Here is a 19,322-nt window from a genome sequence, read left to right as displayed (position 1 = left end):
CAGAGGGACAGTGAACTGAAGAGAGGGTTCAAAAGGGAAAAGAGGAATGGAAAACCAGATGGAGGGAAAGGCTGTGGAAAATAAAGCTGTAGATGTGAACAGAGGAACGGAAAGGGAAAAAGAGGAATGGGAAGCATATTATAAAATATGGAATTGAGTAGAGCTGGTTTGACTCAATAAAAAGCACGCAAGAACAAGTTGTGCTTGGAACCAAAGACGGGTAAAAGGTTGCTACAGAAAAAAATAACGTTTATGAGATTCTTGAGAATGAGGCAAGGGACCCGGATGGCGCTCTAGTGATTCTGAAGGAAGATTTGCGCAAAGTTTGAGGTTATACTGTGGTTTGAGTTTTGCCTTTGAAAATTCTGGATGGGATGCAGTGGATGGAGTTTGGGTACACGTGTCAGGATAGTGAAAGACGCCTCTCTCGACCTGGAATTTGGAATCAGGAGATGCTGGCAAGGCCAAGGCAGACAGTGCATGGCAATTTGAGATCTCTCAGATTTGTGATAATTTAAGGGACAAGGTTTTGGTAGGAGGAATTGGATTCAAAGTCTGTAGTTGTGGTGGAACTGTGATGTGGGATTTCAGAGTTGCAGGGAGCAGGAAGAGACTATGCTTTTCAGGATGGTGGTGGAGCTGTGATGGCAGATATGAAAATTGTTGGGAACAGGAATAGACCACTTCCAGGCTGGTGGTTCTTGGTCCTTTGGGTTGTTAGTAAGTGGGGTATAAAAGTTACACCTGTCTCCCATTTGAGACATTCTTTTCCTGCAGAATCACGACGATTATTTAATGACACACCCTTAAGAGGAGAAAAAGCTCAACCGTTCACTTGAGTGCTGTGATTATGACAAACTCTCCAGCCAAACTGGACTTTGGACTGTTCTGCGGTACTGTAGGCTGCAAGATCAAGCCTTCGTTTCTGAAGTGCTGGACTAAAGGCACTTCTGTTACTGTGACTGAAACTGGTTCAAAAACTGGTTGTGGTTACAGTAGTCCTTACCCTATATCAAATTAATTCCCAGTATTGTAGCTTAAAGCAATATGGTCTATTCACTGAGCTTTTTTTTTTTTTTTAAATGATTACACATCAATATATAGTTCTGTTAGTATTAAAACTGTGCAGGGTTCAGGTCAAGTCTTGGGTGGCCATCTCTGCTAACTGAAGTACGGGCTGAAAATGCATATGCCAAGTGGAAAGCAAATTTCAGAAGTAAATTTAGCCTTGGTCTTTCACACCCAAAGGGGTGACAGTGAATTCTAGTATCTTTTTGGTTTATGAGATTTTTGCTTTTTCTGCTTATGAATTGCCTTGTCCCTTTGCAGGCCTGCTGCTGCCAGGAAGTTTGTGGAGGAAGAAATAAAGACTTTAGAAAGTGAGTGTACGTCTTGCTGTGCTGGCTTTGGATCCTCAATTCACACTCCAAATAACATTTCTTCTGTCAGGTGGCCTTGTCTCACAGCCATATGGTGAGAGCAGCCTTGGTTTTGAGGAAAGTCTGCATTAAAAAGCTAAAGTTAGTGCAGACAGTATATGTATCGTATACTTTTCTAGGACAAGATGTTTACAGACTACGCAAAATAGGAATCTTATCATAGAGATGAATGGTCTGTTGAAGTTTCAGGGCTTTATCAGACAATGTTGCATGCCTTTTGACTTTTACTGTCAGCTGTTGACCAGGCTTAGTTTAAAATCTCTTCCCTAGTGTTCAACACCAAGATTGCCACCTTGAGCGAGGAACTGCAGGAGTAAGAGAAGGGCATTTAAAAAAGCAGCAATCTGACTTGCTACTCACACAGTTGTGGAGAGGGGACAGGAAAGGACAAGCCTTCTTTTGCCCTCTGAGCTTTCTGCTTCCCTGCAATTCCCCCATTGTAAACTTCCTGAGATCCCCTCTGCTTCAGTCAGCATTCTCAGATGGGCAATAAAGCTCACTGCACAGCCCTTGAAGGTACCTTCCCCCCCCCCCCTCCATGGAGTTCTGGACAGTGCTAAGCAAAGACCCTAGAATTCAAGCCAATTTGTCTACTGAGGACTGTTTACAGGTGATGCAAAAATGAGTCTGAAAGTATCTCTATTATTTTTTTGTGTTCTGGTCCCACTCCTTGGCATCCAGATGTCAATAAAAAAAATAAAACCTCCTTATTTAGAATCTGTTTCAAGAATGCAGTATGCAGAGTATATACACACACAGTCTTGACAGACCGACTGGAAGCAACCCAAAGGCTCTGAAATAAGGTGTGCAAAAGAGGGGAACAGTTCTGATGGGGTCAAACTACCCCAGGCTCCCAGGCACGAACCCCCAGAACTGTTCTTTCTGGTGCTGTGGTGGCTGACCCCAACAGGGAGATGTGCACCCTGTTCAGTCAATGTCTGAAACATATATCCCTTGCCACCTGGTTCCTCTTGTTAAGAAATCTGAACACAAAATACTTTCTTCTGCCACAATTGTCACTGGGGTAGACAACAAATATGGTATTACTGATGGATATGAGTGATATAATTGGCAACACTTAGGGCCTGAAGAGAGGGGAATTGTGGTTAATAGCTTAAATCAATTAAAAAAACCTTCTTAGGTAAAAAAACCCACAGCGTGCCTACTACAAATGTTATTCTGTTGCACTGGTATGTTTACAAAGGTACATACATAAAAAGGAAATATGTATTATAACTATATATAAAAATGTATTTGTTATAAATTAGATATCACACTGTTGTGTATTACCCATTTTACAGATATATGTATAATAAATTAATAAATTATATATACACACACACACATATATATATATAAAAGAAATATATAAGAACTCCTGGCCAAACTTGGTTAGAAGGAAGCGAGGAAAGATAAATTCCTTCAGGCTGGAATACATGGCTGTAGTCGCTCAATGAAGTTGTACTACAAAAAAAAAATCAAGGAAGAAAAATATTCAACTTTTTATTGACTTCTTGTTACTCACTTTCTAAACAAAAACTGATCAACAGCGTCAATACCACAGTAATTTGAGGTTACTCTGTTACAAAAAAGCTCTGGCTGCCCAGTTCTGGAGAGGAAGCAGTCCTGGACTGCCAACGTTACCTTGGGTTACGCATAACGATTGAGAGCGCTAGAACCCTCCTTGAGTAGGGAACAACAGGATTTATGGATGCATGTTCAACAGTGCAAGTAAAGCTTGCCTACGCAAGACAAGTGGACCATCTGTTTCAAAGCTGCTTTTTGTTAGGCAAGATCTTTAGTACCAGATGTAAAAGCTGTAATACCAGATATATCACGTAGAGAATACTAAATATGATACAACTTTTATGTCTCTAAAATAATGAAAAGGATATAGTTAATTATCAAAAAGAACTGTGTTCCTCATACAAAGTAAATGCTTTTATTTCAGGTATGTTTTGAGGGAAAAAAAACCATGAAGGATATGGTCTTTCAGTAGTGAGTATAATTTAGACTAAGAACTAAGAATTCAAAAACATGTGAAAAGCAGTGTTTTCTAACACTATGCAAAAAAATAGAATCATCGTGCAGTCATAAGAATGAGAGCAACAGCCTATGTCACACATTACTGTTGCTCATCATTTTGCCCGGGTGCAGGACAACTGGCTTCATACTTTTTCTTCAAGCCTTTCAAATATACACGCAAACTGTCTGGATCCAATTGAGAATTTCTGGCAGTCTGAACCAATCTCATTGCTAAATGGTATACAGCTCTCTGTTTCATCATCTCAGGAGTGCTTTTCTGCCTGTCCTGTTCTTAAAAACATATACATGCATTAAAATATGAAATCAATTATGTTCTACTGTTAAAATGCTAATATTAGCTATTTTCCAGCTTATTTCTGATCTCCCGATTCTTGGTTTGTACATCAACACTACATCCAATACTCCTTAACCCTAAGGACTGCTTTGTGTTGTTACCTAACAGTGACCTTCAGTATAATCTTTTATAACTGGTTGCAGAAATACAAATTTTAATGAAATCTATTTTCATAAAACCATAGGCAGTGCTTATCCTTTCAGAAACTGACGATATATTTGAGTCTTATAAAAAATGTGAATTACAGTATTAAAATTTTCTACTACATACCAAAATTTGTTTTGCAATATGATTTGTGATTTCCTTTGCATCCAAAATTACAGATGATGGTAGGGAAGAAACTTCTGCAGCTTTTAATCCTAAACATATAAAACACAAATCAGGATTTTTGATGTAATTTTTTTTCTGCCTTCCACGCTATGCCTGCCAGAATTAGCTTTGCCTATTTTTTAAAGGGTGAAGTTTTCATTTTTATTAAAATAATTTTCATGTACATTTTCTCTTTGTTTCTTTTTTTTTTTTAAATAAACAATATGGTTTTGAGAGTTACAAAATAAAATGTCTCCTTTGTTGCAACCCTACCTCGAAGATACACTTCCACATGAAGTTACTGCTGGTAATACTGTAAAACTCGGCAGGATGAGACACATTGGGGTTAAAGGAAAAAAACGGCACAGTGCTGTTAGCTTTCTCTGTTTAGTTTTTTAATTTGGCAGGCCAGAAAATACTGAGGTTGTGCTAAACGTGCTCTCCATTAAATCCAGACATCCAGTGGATATGGATGTCATGTTCCAACTTCTACACTGTTGCCAGTAGCCAAACTGCCAGATACTCAGGGTAAGAAAGAGATGTAAAGTATTTTTTTCTGCCCTAACATGATTTAATTTTTCCTTTGCCTGTGGCCCTGGCTATTCTGAGGAAATTCTGTGCTTCATCGGGTGCTTTAATACTGTAGGGTTAAAAACAAAAAAGGGTCAAGAAAAGCCCTTGTACTCTTTCTTGGAATGTAACTTTGTTCAAGTGAGGTAAACCCAAGACACACCAACACCGAGTTACTGAAGGTCTCCTGTTCTCTGAGAATACTCGCTAAACATACAACTTTTCTGAGTTAGTGGTGTTGTAGCATCTGAAACTGAGCTTGTGCTGCCAAAAGGTAAGGAAACTTATTCTGAAATTCTGATAAAGAAACGTTTTAAGTCCAGTTAATTGAAGCTTGACTGGAATAATTTGTAGTGTTCAGTTACAACTAGCTTGCACAAGTCATGTGTAGCTAATTTCCTATTGATTAAACGTCACCTAAATCAAGGATCCAACTTCAGAACCCAGTATTTGGAAACATACGGATTTCTGTAACTCTTTAAAACATGTAGTTATGCCTTATTGTCACTCACTCATTTCTTTATTGACCCATAATCCATCAATCTGTACAGTCTTTGGTATGATTTATTCTAAAGTTAGAAGAGAAGTAAACCCACTTTCCTGAGAACGCTGATGCTTTAGTGAAACCTCTCAAAATAGCCTTAGGCTGATACACAGTAAAATTCCTGTCCTTTTTTAAAGAAACTTGATTCCTTTTTGCTAATCAAAAAGGGCCAAGTTGCTATTTAACTGATGTATCATTACTTACTGCAGACACGTAAGAGTTTCACGTAACACAAACCTCAGCATTCACAGCTTTAAGTCTCCCCAGAACTTTCAGTCGCTTCCATAGCAGAGATTAAATCAACTCAAGTGCTGTGTGCTCGGAATGGCTCATCTCATTCAAACAGAGGTGAATCAAGTAGCTACTGACATTACTAAAATGTTTTTTTTCCACTATGAAATTTCATACAAGTTCTCCATACTACCCCAAACTACTATCTCACTATATGGTTACTTAAAACACACAAGTATTTGGAACATATTACAGATCTGCAGTTGTTACTCTATGAGAGAGATTCAAATTCGGAAATCTGTCAGCAGAAAAATATTGTTAGATGCGTAATAACTGAAATAGTATCTTATATAATCTTTACTAAGTTAAAGTCATAGTGGAATCCATTACCATAGTTCTTTTCCTCTGTATATCCTTTAGAGAGTGTGTAAGTGTAAGCAATTTTCTCCTTATTTCCAGCACTGCTTCTCACATGTTGCACTTCAAAATGGTAATTTTCCACATTGGGATATAAAGCATCTATATGACACAGTTCCAGGAAATGTGTAGCAAACAATGTATATGCCTAAATAAGGAAACAAGAAAGAAAATTTATCTTGGAAATGATCCTGGAATAAGTTACAATAAATAAGAAGAATTAAATGATCTCACAGATGTCCAGGTTTTTCTCCAAAACATTGAAAAGCTGTCTTTAAATTACTAAAGTAGATTAAAATCTTTAAGCAATAAGTTCTATCATTGGCAAGGAAATATTTTCCAACTGGGGATTCTCCCACTCCTTTCTCAATAGAAGCAAAAGAATATCAGAAGTAACAGGAAATCCATGATGCTTACCAAATTTGACTAGGGTTAGTTTGAATGATTGTCAAATGGTTGCCTTAATACTCTCGAGGAATGTTTTGCCAAAAGTACAAGCTACAGAAAATATCTAACCTTTTCAAACCAAACCACAAAAGTACTCTGAATAAACTCTGATGAGAAACTGAACACCTACAGACTTACTTCAAAAAGCTGACAACCACCTGAGGTTGATCACATAACTAGTAATAGAGGTGAAACTTCCAACCCATCTAAAACCATCTTCCACTTTTCTAAACAAGCCTCTAACCTCTGTGGCCAATTCGTAAGTTGTGTGGAACTACCACTGTACTTTGGAAAGGTAACAGCTGGTAAAGAGGTTAACCTTTAACATTCAAGCATACAAAGCTGTACTAAGCAAAACTAAAGAGACTGGGTTATTCTCTTTCTAGATAGAAATGCAAGCTTGTCAGCAAGTTGGAAAGCTGGTGACCAGTGTACTGATTTTGGCTGGGATAGAGTTCATTTTCTTCACAGTAGCTCGTATGGTGCTATGTTTCGGATTTGTGACCAAAACAGTGTTGGTAACACACCCATGTTTTATGTACTGCTGAGCAGTGCTTACACGGAGTCAAGGCCTTTTCTGCTCCTCACACCACCCCACCAGCGAGCAGGCTGGGGGGGGGGCACAAGAAGCTGGGAGGGGACATAGCTGGGACAGCTGACCCCAACTGACCAAAGGGCTGTTCCACACCATATGATGCAGCAATAAAAGCTGCAGAGAAGAAAGAGAAAGAAGGGACATTCAGAGTTATCGCATTTGTCTTTCCAAGTACCCGTTACACGTGCTGGAGCCCTGCTTTCCTAGAGATGGCTGAACACCTGCCTGCCCATGGGAAGGAGTGAAGGAATTCCTTGGTTTGCTTTGCTTGCGCACGCAGCTTTGCTTTACCTATTAAACTGTCTCTATCTCAGCCCATGCGTTTTCACGCATTCACCCTTCCAATTCTCTCCCACATCTCACTGTGGGGGAGTGAGTGAGCGGCTGGGTGGGGCTTGGCTGCCTGCTGGGTTAAATCACAACAACCAGTGAACAGAAGCGCAGTATATGTCAGCATTTCTTCTCTATCACTGTAACTCTTACTATTCACCAGTTATGAAAAATATCATATTTAGGCAAGAAATCTCTACAAAACTGAAGCTTAGTTATGAGAAAATACTCTATTTACTTTCAGTATGACAAAATAATTATAAGGTTTAAATTTTTTTCAGAAGAGAATTACCTTTAAATTCAACAGATATTCACAGGCAGCATAACAAATGCCAATACCTTCTTCAGCGCTGGTACCTCTGCCAAGTTCGTCAATTATGATGAGTGATTTGTCATTAGCATTTTGTACGATGTATGTTATCTAGGAAAATATTTAATGTGTTATCATTCCTATAAATGCCTTTTTAAAAAACCCTAATAGGAATAGTGCTGCTAATAGGAATACTGTGTGTTATTCAGATGAAACTTAACGCTGAAAGTTAAAAAAATCTTGTCAGACCCACAAATTTTGCCTTTTCACAGCTTTCAAACAGCTGTCAATTCTAATCAAGCAAAGACTCATACTACAGCACTCTTTCTCTTTTCCATTGAACATACCACTTTCCTTCGAAATCCTATCAGACCAGGAAAGGGAACTGAGAGGGCTTAGGCTCCTACAAATAATAATTTAAGGTCTAAGAAATAGCAAAACATTGAAACTATTTTCCAACAGAGCACTGATTTTTACTCGTATTGGGATATCTTTTTATCTAAGACATGCCTGGATTTCTGTAGTTTATCATCAAGGTAGCAGATGAAAGCTGAATTTTTGACTACTTTTCAAAGTACACTCTTTCAGTGGAAATATACTAGTACAATTTCAATTAGTTTAACAGTAAAAATGGGCCTTGGACCCTGGATTAGCTCGGTTTAATACCTCTTTCATTTCCTTCATGAATGTTGATGCATTTGTTTCTATATCATCATCCATACCTATTCTGGTAAAAATTTGCTCTGCGATTCGAAAAGAACAATACTCCGCTGGGACATAAGAACCTACAAAACAAGTAAAATACGAGTTTTCTCATATCAGTGTGACAAATGCCAATTTGCCTGAATACGTCAGTGGGGAAAAAAAAAAAAAGAAAAAAAATCAGTTTTACACTTTGTCTTTATGCACTGTAGAGAATGCATCTTAGTCTATACAGTTTCATAAGATTATGTTTTACCATTACTTTATAAGAAAATATTACACAGATACCATAATTATAAGAAGCTTATCAGTAAAGCCTTAAGAAATCATATGCCTGAAGCTGTGTGTCAGTCTAAAGGGATGCAAAAGTGAGAACAAACACTTGGATTAATTTACATTTCTGTAGCCATTGAGTTACTAATCCCAAGGAATTTTAGTTTTCCAAAAACAAGATTATATTGCCTTCATCAGACTTTGAGGCTTTTTAGTTTTATTGAATAGAAAAGAACAGGAAACCTGCCAAAAGACTTTACTGTCTCCTTTATTTATATTAAACTCCTGTTTTTGAGAGCAATTCCTGAAGAACTTGCAGTTGTTGCGGACTGGACACACAAACACATGGTGGACAAATTTTATTCTCCAATGCTAAGAAGTTTCACTTTAGTAGAGTTAGGGTCAGCCTATTAAGGTCTTTCTCCTGTGCTACCAACCTTACCTTTATCTTTAAGGCAAAAATCATGAGGAATTCCTGAGTATAGGGATGAGTCTCCGTTAGACTTTACAAATATTTGCTTTACTTTTATAATTTTAGTGATAGAACCTTGCAGTATTTATTACTACTTTTACTTGAAGTAGCTGATTATTTATCTATTAATTCTACTTGGCTGCAAGCCTGTTTCTCTACATAACTGAGGTATGCTCAAGTTCATCTATTCCTTTTGGATGGCTAACACATACGTAGCCCAACAAGCATACTTCAAGGACACTCGCTATCAATCTAGCATAAGGTGCTAGGTTGGGTTAAGGTGCTCCAAAGAATTGAATCGTAAAACTGTGCTTCTCCTAAAGACAGACTGGGGAGGCTTCCAGATACACAGATGGGGCCCCATAAGTTTCCAATGGCACACCCAAAACCTTGCAGTGGCCTCTGTCAGCAACACAAGAGCTGGTAGGAACAAACGGACTAAAAATTACCTGTTACTATTTAGATAGAATCTTATTCTAGGAGCCAAATCACTCAACTTCATAAATATTTTTAACTAGAAGAGAATAAATGTGCTGCAGCAGATTATTAACACAGTACACTCTTACTCACCAATCTGTGCCATAATTTGACAGAGAGCAATCTGTTTTAGGTATGTTGATTTTCCACTCATATTTGGTCCTGTAATAATGACAAAATTGTTACCCTCTGTCAGATACGTGTTGTTAGACACAGGTTTTTCCATAGCTATCTTTTCAAGAATGGGATGCCATCCCTGCTTGATCGCTAAAGTATCTGTAAATTCTGGACGAACTAAATGAGAAAAAGGACATAAAAAATTGCAGAGTTAGTATGGAAACCTTTACGTTATTAAACTAGTGTGTTTTGAAATAACGCAATTCTTGCAGAGCAGAAGTCAAACTCTGTGGTCCTGATTCCCCGATTTTTACTTTCCTGTAGCGAGCAAGACCAACATGCAGCACTTGGGAAGAATTACCAGCCACTTTCAGGTATAGATTCCGATTGTCATGCAAGTCTTCATGATTTATTACTACAAAAAGAACCCCGTAACTAACACTTCATTTCTAAATTAACATTCTGTGTTTGTGTTCTGTAGTAACTAGGGTTGGACCCCAGTAATAAAGAAAAATGCAAAACTTGAAAAGTAATTAAAACAGAAAACCTGAAAGCCAGTTTCATAGCTACTATATTTTTAATAATTTATTTTTATACTGCTATGAGCATAAAAGTACAGGGGTCATGAACTTTGTTACTACTACATACGTACCTTATTATATAAGCACCGGAAACAAAGAAGTAGCATTCCTTCTATTTTTGTTATATTTTATCATATTGATTATTTGGGTGTATACTATGCCTACACAGATCCATTTGATACTGGGACTACCTGTATGTATTTCTGTCAGAATACAGTTCTTTTCTGAACTTAGTCCGTAAGCCTCCTCTTCATCTACCTCAATGGCAGTACCCCAGGCTAACAAAGAAGCCCTGTTAAATTTGGTGGTCTGTTTAAATGGAGCAGCCTTCAAGAAAGAAGTGCCAAAACAGTTTTTCAGGTTTAAACATTGGGGAACTCTTAATTACCTGGTGTAGGTTTCAGTCATTTAATGATTTAGATGAGAGAGTCAGTGGCAAAGGGGACTGAAAGCTACAAATAAGAGTCTATTTCTTTTCGTGGATACACATTCATGCCTGGCCATGCAAACTGCAGGTGTAGATTTATGGGAGAAACTAAGTGGCTTTGGTCTTACTATTACTGCTGAAGAAAACTTATGCTCCGATTCATTTGGTGGGAAAAGGTTGCGATGCCTCAACCATATCAGTTACTGTTCAGTTACCTATCAATTCATGTGCTACGACTGGAATCATCAGCACATGAGGATTCACAGTCCATACTGCAAAGTAAACTGATCCTGCTCTGAACTGGAAATTACATAGCAGCATCAGTAACGATGAGCTAATACACCTCCTGAGATGGCTTCCAGACCTGATTTAGTATCTACACCGTATTCTACTGTAGGTAAGTATCTCAGGTCAGCATTAATTGAAGACAATGTGTTCATTTGTACATTGCAGAACTGGGCTAGGGAAGCAGGATGAACAATATGCAGGTAAGCACATGATCCTGGATTCCTTAGAAGACTCTACTTCCAAAACTGTCTAAAAGTGCTACACAAATTGAAACAGATAAACAAAGGTAGCCACATATTTTGTTTTATGGTATATACTTAATGTTGATCTGCTTAAATTATCTTGTGCCCTTTCAGAACAGAAGTGTAAACTCAGAATGTTCACAGACTTCGTGCTTTTGAATAGAATATGTTTAAACTGGCTATCTTGAAAAGACTGGCTGTGAAGGCTTACAGCAGCTAAATGGTAGAATGTAATTTCAGTGAATGGAAACAGAAAGAACATCAGCACACCACTGGCAAGAATAGACCAGAGACACTCAGAGCCTACTGAGACTAAAGCCTACTGAGACCCAGAAAAATAAATGATGTGGGCTTAGCAATTGGAGAACCAGACAAAACAGCCTGGATATTCTCCAACAGGAAGGTCTTTATCTGGCCAGTGACAGAATCAAAGAAGAAACTTACCATAATCAGAAAGAGTGCAGGCATGGGCAAATGAAAGCAGCATATCCAGCATTGACACAATGTCAGACAGCTTGTATAGGCAATGAATGTGTTCATAGACCTCGTTCAGTAGTTTACACACTATTCTGAAATAAGACACTGATTTAGTTGTTGCACAGTACATGCTGTCACTTTAGACAACTTAGAGAAATAAAGCAAGTTAATAAAGTTCATACTGCATACATTAGGATGGGAGGTTACTCATAGAATGCAATCATCTCTGCCAGATGCAAGCAAATCTATAAATTTCTTGGAAGCAAATTAAGATCTTATACCGTCATCTTGGATCAAATTCTGCTATCAGACACAAGACACACAGCTCAAATACTAACAGCTCATAAGAAAGCTTCACAAAGAGAATGACCTAAAATATAGCTATGGAATCAACTGTGTTTTATTAACACGTCAAATGCGACTAATTCCTTTAGGCCTTCATGTTACTAAAAAACCCCACGTGGTTTCTAGAAAGAATTTCCATAAAATTGACATGCAACATTACACATAGTAAGTCTTCTGAAATAGACAGCAGAGCAACATGATATGCAGCAAGGACAAAATACAGAAATAGACAGTTCTACTGTAAATGCAAGGAACTGATTAAAAGCGACAATTCTATATTACAAAACTAATGCATTAATTGTGTCATTTTGTGTAGTTAATTCACCCATAAAAATTTAATAAATATCATGGCCACCCTTATTAATAAATGCCTATATATTTGTAATCACGTTTAATACAATACACACTTTGTGGGGTTTTTTTGTCTCAGGAAGTACACTTGATCGGTGTCGCTTCGGATTATTTCTGTAAGTAGCCATAACTTAACAGAAAAATAGTTTTAGGAAAACGTGTAATTAGCTGTTAATTGGACAAAATAAACGTAGTTAGCAAATATCAAATAGTTTTAAATGGTCTTACAAGTAGGTCATGTGATATATTTCTCTCAGGGACTCCTGACACCTTTCATTCATTTTTATTAAATCTGCTGAAGTGAAGCTATATGTGTTTTTCATTTTAGTGATCTAGAGGGAATTCAAACCAACAATAAGATCTTGCCATATTATCAGAAACAAAAATAGTTTCTAAAAAGCAAACTGGGAACAATATGGGGGGGGGGGGGGGGGGAAGGGGGAGCGGAAAAAACAATGCCTGGTTTCATTTTTCCCATATAAATTTTTATGAAAAACCCATATAAGAGAATGCAGTTATCAGCAAGATATACAACTTCACATTTACACACAACATAATTGCATGTAATTGTACATTTCTGACTATATTAACTAGAAATATGGCAGTTATAAAAACATACCCATTATATCTTCATTTACTTCTAGATATTTTCACTGAAATTATTTTAATTGTTGCTTAAATTACTGTCTAATGTGTATTTTATTAATGTATCATACATTTTATATACATTAAGTATACAAACATATTATGAACATATCTAGTACAGATACCTTTGTAAATTCAGAAGGAAGCTGGCCATTGGGTAATGTTGAACAATCAACATTCATCTGGATAAAAAATCCACGAGCAGAGCTGAAACTTGTTTTCATTGGTAGGTTGTACTTTTCTGCAAGTTGTGTTATCATACCTACATACCACAAATAAAGATGTGATCCAAATTACATACATTCATGTGCATACACACACACGTTTGTGTTGGTACAAAGATGCACACTGTTAATGGGATTTATAGGCATGGAATGTGTCAGGTAAGTGACATGACAAAAGGCCTTAGAGGTGGGTCTCCAGGGAGTTATTTAAGTAACGTATTTATGTAACAAATCTAGCTGCATAAAGCTATTGGCAAAAAATTCCAGTGGAAAATCAGATAAATTCATGCATTTGACCAACTCCCAGGTGTGCCTAACCATAGAAAGGAAAGTTTGCTCACTTAGCATCCGTGTCTAATCAGTAGACAGAGTATGAACTGTAGACTAGGGACTCTCAGTTTTTAACCAGTTCATGATTCTAAGCCATCTGCCTTCCCCAGACTGAGGGTAATGCTTTACATTTGTAATCCCCCCCTTACATCCATCTCATTCCTAGCTGAAGAGATACTGTATGTGGGAAACTGTTAGATGATAGAAGAATACGCACTGTTAAATCATGGGAATTCTGAATACTGCAAAGAGGGTAATAGTGTGGTACTCCTGCCAGAAGAAAGGATGGAGCTACTTAGTGGAGTTTCCCTGCTGCTCATGGCTCTAAGCTTGCCCACTCTCATGTTTCAACCATTCACAATGTAGACTAGCAACTTAGGACATTCTGGGTATAGAATCGTAGAATGGTTTGAGTTGGAAGGGAACTTTTGGGTTCGAAGGGTCCAACCTGACCTTGAACACTTCCAGTGATGGGGCATCCACAACTTCTCTGGGAAACCCGTTCCAGCATCTCATCACCCTCATCGTAAAAACTTTCTCCCTTATGTCCAACCTAAACCTACCCTCTTTCAGTTTAAAACCATTGCCTCTTGTCCTGTCACTACAGGCCTTGGTAAAAAAAAAAAAAAAAAAAAAGAAAAAAAAGGTCTTTCTCCCTCCTTCTTACAAGCTCCCTTTACATATTGAAAGGCTCCCCTGGAGCCTTCTCTTCTCCAGGCTGAACAACCTCAACTCTCAGCCTTTCTTCACAGGAGAGGTGTTCCAGACCTCTGACAAGTTCTGTGGCCCTCCTCTGGACCCGCTCCAACAGGTCCATGTCTTTCTTGTGCTGGGGACACCAGAGCTGGACGCAGTACTCCAGGTGGGGTCTCACTAGAGCAGAATAGAGGGGAAGAATCACTTCCTTCGACCTGCTGGCCACACTTCTTTTTATGTATGCCAGGATACAACTGGCTTTCTGGGCCATGAGTGCACATTGCTGGCTCACATACAATTTTTTGTCCACCAGTATCCCCAAGACCTTCTCTGCAATCCATTCATCCCCCAGCCTATATTGATACTGGGTGCTGCCCTGACCTAGGTGCAGGACCTTGCACTTGGCCTTGTTGGACTTCAAGGGGTTCGCACAGGCCCGCTCCTCAAGCCTGTCGTGGTTCCTCTGGATGGCATCCCTTCCCTCTAGCAAATCAACTGCACTCCTCAGCCTGTTGTTTTCTGCAAACCTGGTGAGGGTGCACTCGATCCCACTGTCTCTGTAATTGATGAAGATATTAAATAGTACTGGTCCTAGTATGGACCCTTGAGGCACACCACTCATTACTGGTTTCCACTTGGACATTGAGCCATTGACTGCAACTCTTTGGATGCGGCCATCCATCTCATATCCACCTCTCATTCCTTAGTCCATCCGTCAAACCCACCTCTCTCCAACTGAGCAACAAGGATATTACGGAGGATCATATCAAGGGCCTTAGAGAAGTCCAGGTACACGACAACAGTATTTCAGCCTTGGAGTCACTTACGAGTTTAATCCAGTAAAGAGGAAAAGAGAGAAGAATTCCCTTCTGCAAGCATGGGGGCTACAGGGAAAACAGGCGAGGGGAACACATCTGTTCACACATTCTGGAATCCTAGCAGCTACCAAATTTTGGAAGGTTTAGGAAATAAAAAACAATAGCATCTGTACTTTTCACTGTGTATGACGTAGAATGTAAGACTAGAAGGAAACAGGAAGCTCACAACATATGATAGATACTAAAGTTTCTGATGCTCTTTTAAGTTTCCAATTATATAGTAAATGAAGAAGATGGTCCTTTAGCTAGATATCAACATTTTATACTAAAAAAAGGAGATTAATTCCAGAAAGTAATTTTTTTTCTTCTATTTTGACTTAATGATAAATAGGAAGGTTACTAAAGCACAGTAACAGACATTATGCTAAAATTCCTTTTGTTCGTATTTTCCAACTCTTAATATCTTGGCTAAGAAGTAGCTCACAGATAGATCAAGACTGCTTAAAATATAAAGAACAAAGAACTCAGACATTTTAATTCAAGAAGCTAAAACAAAGACTTACATGTTTTATGCAGAATGTTTTAACTGGAATAATTCTGTTACATTAACTTTTTTGTACTTTTAGAGGATAAGGAAGAAGAGTTTTAAATATAGGAATCTATAATTGTTCAAATTCATTAAAATAAAACTGAGTTTTTATCTACAAAAGGAGAATCTCAATATGTATCTCAAAAGTGCTTCAGTTACTTATCAATGACAATCAGTTTATACTAATACTAAATACTTTTTACATATGAGAAGGTTATAATACATATGATTACATGGCTTCTACATGCCAGGTGCAATGTACTTTGAACTCCAAATAAATAAATATCCTGGTTTAGAAATACCTGCTATGTCATCAACAATTTCTGTGTATGTTCTACGAGCTATGTCAAGGAATTCATTGATGTTAGGCTTAACAGCATAGCATTTCTGGGTCCTCATACTCAGACATCCTTTTGTGTACCTTGTATCATCATTAATTACAGTTGTAATCTTTTCAAGTATAATTCCAAATCTGCAATATTAGTTGTATTGCTAATTAGTTACATAATACTTAACAATTCTTTGCAATATTGTTCCAAAACTACAAATAAGAGTATTACAAATAACTGAAGCAAATTATCTACTGTTAAATCCAAACACTAAATTTCACGTCTATTTTCGCCTCAAATATGACTATACCCAAGTCTGACCAAAGGTATCATTCAAATCTTTGGGAGATACAAATTATTTCTCAAATATACAGGCAACAGTTGATTTTTGCATTATTATGGGGACTCTAGGAAACCACTACTGCTGCCTTTTCAGAATTATTTCTAATGGAATGCAGTTCATCAGCAATTGCAGTGTCATAGCTAACTTTCTGGTTTGCCTTTTTCCCCCCTGTATTTGTTTGTTAGTTGAAAATTAGAATTTTTGACAATTAAAATCAGCCTTTAGGCAAAAGAATTGAGCTATACCTGTAACTACAAATAAGCAAAGACGCAAGATCTTTAATCTTACAGACATTCTTAAGAAAGATGAGTTTCTAACATACTAGCTAAAGTATTATGATAAATACCTTGTGTCGTCAAGAGAATTGTAATAAGCCTTTAGGAGTGGTGTGTTACAGCTTCTTAAAGCAGCCTGTTGAAGATTAAAATACGGACATGAACAGTTACTTCTTTTTGTAGCCCTTTTAAAGGACTGAAAGTTCTTAGATCCACTAAGGCTTATTAGCAGTTGCATAAGCAGCTTACGGAATCTGAGCAGGAGTTTCAGTTAAATGTTTGTTATAAAATCAGTTATTCAGGTAATGGTAGGAATCCAGTTCTTAAGAGTATTAGACTCAAATGCATATTTTCAATTGGCTTAAAATCCACAGTCTATGTTGGCAGTATTGTGTTCTGCAAAATATAATTTTTTTTTTTTTTTTTTTTTTGACTCAATGATCCTTATCGGTCCCTGCCAACTTCAGATATTCCATTCTATATTCTATGAAATTTAACAAACTGCACTGTATAAAAATAAGGACAAAACAGTCTGTACTTTATTAAAAAACAAAAAAAAATGACAGAGACAGCTTACTTTTAGCGGCTCCACGAGTTCTAGAGTATGCTTCAGATAGATTAAATTAGTTATTTTCGATTCAGCAGTTTTAACCTGTTGAAAAAGTTTACAAATATTGGAAGTGTTTGTATGTCTGCCTGTTTAAAAAAGTACTTAAAAACTAGCAGAACTCATGCTGTTAACTGTAACAGGTTTATACTTTCAATGAAAATTGCTAAAATACTTTATAAGCTCACTCTGTCAACTCGATGCATAACTGCGTAAAAAAAGGTTTACCTAAATTTTACATTGCCTACTGTGATAGTTTGCCCATCAGTAGCTCATATTTTCATATGTCTGCACTGATGATTGACTCTCAGAACACCCTGCTAACCCAAGCCATGAAAACTTCTTTTAGTCTTCTATGTATACATAGCTCTATACAAGCTCTACATAGCTTGTAGACTCTTTCAAAGCAAATGTGTATTTGCATCGTAATTAAGAAGCATAGCCCTTTTCATAAATGCTGTTAAACATAACATAACCCAACTTGGTTGACTTATCTTTGGTTAATATATTTATATCCTTAAACACCTGTCCATGTAACTAAAAAAAAAAAAAAATCCAATAAATGTTTAAAAATTTTGTTTACAATAATGACTGCTCTTCAAAATGTTTTGTCCACATACACATTCTAGCTTGTTCTGTATGCCCCATTAACATTTATGATAAAGAATTTTGCTGCTGATATTAGGGCATAGCATATGTACTGCATAGCACACGCAACACATATGCACTGTGTGAGAAGATTTTAAGAAACCAACAGAGATAAGCACATTGTTTGGTTCTGAAGAAAATCTAGTGCCAGTTTTCAACATGACCACAGAAGTATGACCCCATGTGAAATCTTCTCATTCGTATATAACAACTCTTTACTCTTGTGTAGAGGGCATCTCTTGCCTTATCTTACCTTCTATATAGTTGTTTTCTGTAAAAGATAGGACTAAACAATGCTACATGTATGAACGGAAGAATCATAATCTGCAAATAAAGATGAGGTCTAAGTCCCATGATGGAATTGGACATCAAAAGGAGAGATATGGTCATACGTGAAGAGTTGGTATTTCATAATAGAATGTACCCTTGCTAATATAGTTCTATAGGAACTTTAACTTAACTGGTGTTAAAAGTGGATCTTTATACATGCTGCACTTTAGGGTCAAAGGGAGAAAATGAACTACTACAACCATAGTCGATAGCTCTCCTATATAATGTTACTTCTTCACGATTCATTAATGACTAAAATGCAAGCCTATCCTTTACTGCATCTGAAATTAATGTGTCCACAGTCCCTCTGATACGTAAAGCATGACAATTCACAGAAGCGGTTGACTTCGGTTTTGTGCTAGAGACTTAAGTCCTACAGATTTAAGTGCTATGTCAGTGGATCAGCCCTAGTTTAACTTTTTTATTTCCTGGAAATTCATTTACACCAAAAATACTGGTACCTTCTCCCTGTGAGAGAAGGAATCAATCTGTCACACGCCTGGAACTTCATCTGGCACAGAATCCACTGAATTTGTTCTTCAGACAGGTGACCAAGTAATCCAGAGCAGGTGGTCCTCATTTCCACCAAAAGTTGGATGTTGATCCAACTTCTAAGGATCCTTCATGATTGACACAAGAGGGTCTTTTAAGGAAATCTGGATTTCCTTATCAATACAATATAAAATACAGTTTATCTGTATTTAAGCACAGCTGAGCAAAGTCAGAGTGCTTCCTAAGAACTTTTTTCAAAATATTTTTTCAGGCAATAAAGACTAATTTCTATTGATTTGTATTACATGAAAACTAAGAAATTATTTAATTTCTAGTAGGAAAGATGCTTAATTTTCTTTAGACTATCAAAAATTGTATTAACCTCCAAAAATAAGAGAGTAAATTTCTGTTATATGCTTTTTTCTTTTATGCTGATGTGAAGAAAATTTCTCTCTCATCCTAGTACTGTCAAATACGACGTACACTTATGAAGAATAAAGGTGGGGAGTGATGAAAAAGTAAACATTTTTGGAAGTCAATTTGCATAAGTTAAGATGAATGTGATATTGAAGCAAACCCAAATTTTTCTAACATTCTCCTATGAGAATCTGCTGTAAAATAAGATATACTCTCAATCTCTGATAACATTATTCCATGTCTTTTTAAGGTGCA

At 37.2% G+C, this 19,322-nt stretch overlaps 1 protein-coding gene across 1 annotated transcript in view; it reads right to left on the bottom strand.

The window, feature by feature from the left end:
* Positions 1 to 2,929: 2,929 nt before the first annotated feature.
* The window catches only part of MSH4 (mutS homolog 4), a 32,604-nt gene continuing 16,211 nt past the window's right edge, over positions 2,930 to 19,322 (bottom strand). Inside the window, exons 9-20 of the mRNA XM_075508997.1 lie at positions 17,151 to 17,225; positions 16,645 to 16,709; positions 15,929 to 16,098; positions 13,095 to 13,231; positions 12,553 to 12,656; positions 11,596 to 11,720; positions 9,590 to 9,790; positions 8,239 to 8,357; positions 7,555 to 7,683; positions 5,864 to 6,038; positions 4,090 to 4,178; positions 2,930 to 3,750 (exon numbers count right to left, since the gene is read on the bottom strand). Coding sequence (XP_075365112.1) covers positions 3,565 to 3,750; positions 4,090 to 4,178; positions 5,864 to 6,038; positions 7,555 to 7,683; positions 8,239 to 8,357; positions 9,590 to 9,790; positions 11,596 to 11,720; positions 12,553 to 12,656; positions 13,095 to 13,231; positions 15,929 to 16,098; positions 16,645 to 16,709; positions 17,151 to 17,225 — 1,575 coding nt within the window. The 3' untranslated portion in view covers positions 2,930 to 3,564. The remainder of the gene's footprint in view (positions 3,751 to 4,089; positions 4,179 to 5,863; positions 6,039 to 7,554; positions 7,684 to 8,238; positions 8,358 to 9,589; positions 9,791 to 11,595; positions 11,721 to 12,552; positions 12,657 to 13,094; positions 13,232 to 15,928; positions 16,099 to 16,644; positions 16,710 to 17,150; positions 17,226 to 19,322) is intronic.

The sequence above is a fragment of the Mycteria americana genome, chromosome 7 (assembly GCF_035582795.1).
Source record: "Mycteria americana isolate JAX WOST 10 ecotype Jacksonville Zoo and Gardens chromosome 7, USCA_MyAme_1.0, whole genome shotgun sequence".
Lineage (NCBI taxonomy): Eukaryota > Metazoa > Chordata > Aves > Ciconiiformes > Ciconiidae > Mycteria > Mycteria americana.
Note: the sequence above shows the minus strand (reverse complement) of the source record. Positions and strands in the feature narration are given on the sequence as shown.